This window comes from Salvelinus sp. IW2-2015, unplaced genomic scaffold, assembly GCF_002910315.2.
Source record: "Salvelinus sp. IW2-2015 unplaced genomic scaffold, ASM291031v2 Un_scaffold2670, whole genome shotgun sequence".
In the NCBI taxonomy this organism is placed as follows: Eukaryota; Metazoa; Chordata; class Actinopteri; order Salmoniformes; family Salmonidae; genus Salvelinus; species Salvelinus sp. IW2-2015.
In genome coordinates this window covers 123,711-127,170 of record NW_019943976.1, presented here as the reverse complement: position 1 = coordinate 127,170, position 3,460 = coordinate 123,711, and the positions used below count along the sequence as shown (strand labels likewise).

Below are 3,460 nucleotides of genomic sequence, written 5' to 3'. Positions count from 1 at the left end.
CCCAGACAAAGCTCTGAAGGACAGCCTGGACCGAGTGCTGCTAAGCGGGTGCTTTGACCAAGCCCAGTCTCACCAGAATGGAGTGTGTGAGGAGACCGAGGAGAAGACCGTCGCTCTAGTGGAGAAGACCGTCGCTCTAGTGGAGGAGACCGAGGAGAAGGCCGTCGACCCAGGTCAAAATCTTTGACGTTGGCGTTTAGAAATGTGCACAGAGTTATAAATTGACCAAAGTTATACATTATGTTAGCTAAACAAGTCTCTTTCCTTGGCCATCCTTACAATGTGTGCACTTATTCCCCACATTTTTATTTTTAAATGACGAAGCAATACCAATGTTAGCGAAAGTACACTTTAGTTGGTTAATTTGTAATCAARTTGTAAGCAATACAAAATGTAGTTAGCTTAAGTACACTTTTTAAAGTTAATTTGTTATTAAGCAAGTTGTAAGCAATACAAAATGTAGCTGTTAGCTTCATTTTTAAGTTTGTTGTATTGTTTTTATTTTATTTTACCACCACTACAAATTTCCCAATTGGGACAATAAAGATGTTGATTGAACGTCTTTCGTCCTGCGTTCTGAAAGTTATTTTCTCTTTCCAGAGGGCGAAATAGTTGAAGAGTACATAGAGCCCATTGAGGTGGAAGCKACAGAGGTGAGAGGCTTTCCTACCCTGGGTCGTGTTGATTAGAGCTTCATTTTGGCCAAACTTAAAAACGATTTAAATAATGGACAAGCATTTTGTGACGGAAAACTAAAAATGAGTGCTTCTTATTGGACAAATTTAATTCAGATAGTACCTCTCAAGTTCACTGATTTCGGGACGTTTTCTTCCGTTTAGTGTCTACTGAACACGACCCTTCTATTTCAGTTCTTATGACTCGGGTGGTTTGTGACGGCGGCCATCTTGTTTCTGTCTTTCAGTTCGTTAACAGACAATTCATTCTAGACACCACATACAGCGACAAGGAGCAAGGAGATGAGTGGACCACTGAAACAGAGGTATTTAATGCTGCTCGCCTGTTCCTGACTACCACATCGTTCGTCCTCCATTTTGTATCGACTCTAATATGGCCTCTTCACTGACAGTCCACTGGTTCTCTCCCTACCATCACACAACACTGATGGGTATCTTTTTTTTGTTGATATAGAAACATTCATAATTAATAAAAATGTATCTCAGTTAATTAACAGACAGCATCTGTTAAAGATCCATTGCACATGCCTCACACAAACCAGGTAGGTTGTAGACAGGTTCGGGGAGTAAAGGGTTACATGTATCTGATTACCAAAAAAACAACATCCGTTACATTACCAGCTAACATATTGTAATCAGAGTAGATACTTTTTTTTAAACTAGATTACGTCTAGGATTACTTTTTAAATTCATAAAGGATGTTTGCGAAATTTGACACCTTTCTGTTTTCACAATGACATTCAAATCCGCATTGGAAAAAAAGGTGCAAGTTTGTTTGTTCCACCTGAGCGATTCTGACAAGCTAGCGGAAAACTGACACCAAATACATTTTGTATGGATCGCGGGAAAATGGCAGGAATGTGCTTTTGTAAACTACAGTCCAAGCTATGTCTCGCACCAACTTAATATCCGGTGAGCTGGCAATGACCGCAGCAGGATGCAAAGTTAGTCACGGTTTGTGTGCGAAATTCGCCTTGATACCAAAATAGTGCACTCTACGTGATTCTTAGGATATCCGATGAAGAAAAGGTTTTTTTTTGGGGGGGTTAGATCACTACTGCTGTAGGCGAACGAGTGGGTTCGCGCTTTGGCCCATATACTGGCTGCTTATCCAACGCTCCAAGTCGTCGTTCCTTACACAACAAAATGCAGCGCAGCGCGCTTCCCTGAATGAAAAACGAAACGTTAGTGAGAACCTGACCACGAGGGTGGATGTGATGAAAGCGTACTTCATTGAGCTGGTAACTGGGAAAAAACTACGCACTTGGAAAGTTTTGAATGAGGAAAAGTGTGGTGAAAAACAATCAATTTTTCCATCACCAAAATAGCACTTTTCGGTTATTGCACCAAAGCATGCCCAATTCCACGAGCACAGCATTTATTTCTCAAACTCGAAGCAGTGAGTCCCAATCAGTCCTCCATGACAACCAAATCATAATCGACAGATAGGCTAATAATTTCTTTGTTGTGGGTTATGCTCCAGCGGAACAATGTTTCCCTAATCTATTTACAAGTCCCAATTTTTTGAAAGACCCCAAGAGGTTAAAATTAAAATGACTGAATTGACAGACTTAATTTTTTTTATAAATATAAAGATATAGCCTAATGGTAATTACATGTGGAGAAATAAATTAGTTAGAAGAAGTCTACCATGACCACACAAAAGTAAAATGAAAACATTGATTTATGGCCAAGCTATGTAACAATTGATTATCCTGCCCAAAAAAGTATGATTTTGTTTGTCTTCTAATGCCTTTTTTTTTATGGAAAGTATCTAAATAAACTATTTCAGATTACTTTAGTTTGTTTGAAATCAAAACGTTTTTGTAACTATTTACAACTAATGGATTACATTTTAGAAAAACCACATTCTATAATTAAAGAAAAATTCCCATAATGCCGTTTTTTTTTTTTTTTTTTAAGAGATCTTGTTTATAGATCGGGAAAGTATCCGGAGATTTTTCAACCCCAGGTCCTCCCGGGTTTCCATGACAACTACTGACCATACTTTTTGCCCTTTTTTTTAAATTTCAGGCGGTGAGTACCATCCTGCAACAGCCTGTACAGTCGGCCCCTCCCCCTATCACCACAGAGGCCCACCCCCTGAACGGGGCCACGCCCCCAGGCACACCCCCTGCAGACCCGGTGGTCAGGAAGCAGGAGGTCCAGAACCTCTTGTCACAGATGCAGGGGCCTTACAACTTCATGCAGGTGAGGATTTAAACAACAACTCTCTTTAAGACTGTTTTCCCACAGCGCTAAAGCCTAGGMATTATCTCTGACTGGTGACAGATGCAGGGGCCTTACAACTCCGTGCAAGTAAAGAAGCTGAGCTTCCTTCAAGACTTTTCAGATTGAGAACTTTCATGTCCTCGAGGCAATTTATTTTGCAGCAAAGGGCATACAGGCTATCGCATATTAAACTGTAAAACACAACAGAAAAACTGATGTTTACTAACAGACTGCAGGATAGTGCAAAGATCTTTTAAAATTAGGGCCATGACAATATCACGATACTCGTTAGTGTTGAGGCAAGGAAGCAAAACGTAAAGCAGATTTTTAACTTATATTTTATGAAAAACAGCCTTAATGTTTCAATCAAAAAGCATTGTTGTCGCCCAGAGTCACTTGTATTTTAGGGACGAACGCATGGTTTTGCACATCAGCTGTTAAAAGACTAGACATCCGGCCGTGTTAACAAGATGATGCATGTTTTAGCTAATAAACGGTCGACAGATTCGATATGGTTCACGATGTAATCATTT

At 39.9% G+C, this 3,460-nt stretch overlaps 1 protein-coding gene across 1 annotated transcript in view; it reads left to right on the top strand.

Moving 5' to 3' along the window:
- Positions 1–4: 4 nt before the first annotated feature.
- The window catches only part of LOC112074522 (caprin-1), a gene marked incomplete at its 5' end in the record, with an annotated part of 27,946 nt that continues 24,490 nt past the window's right edge, over positions 5–3,460 (top strand). The window contains 4 exons of the mRNA XM_070440573.1: positions 5–173; positions 601–653; positions 923–1,000; positions 2,730–2,906. Of these exons, the coding sequence (XP_070296674.1) occupies positions 5–173; positions 601–653; positions 923–1,000; positions 2,730–2,906 (477 nt within the window). The remainder of the gene's footprint in view (positions 174–600; positions 654–922; positions 1,001–2,729; positions 2,907–3,460) is intronic.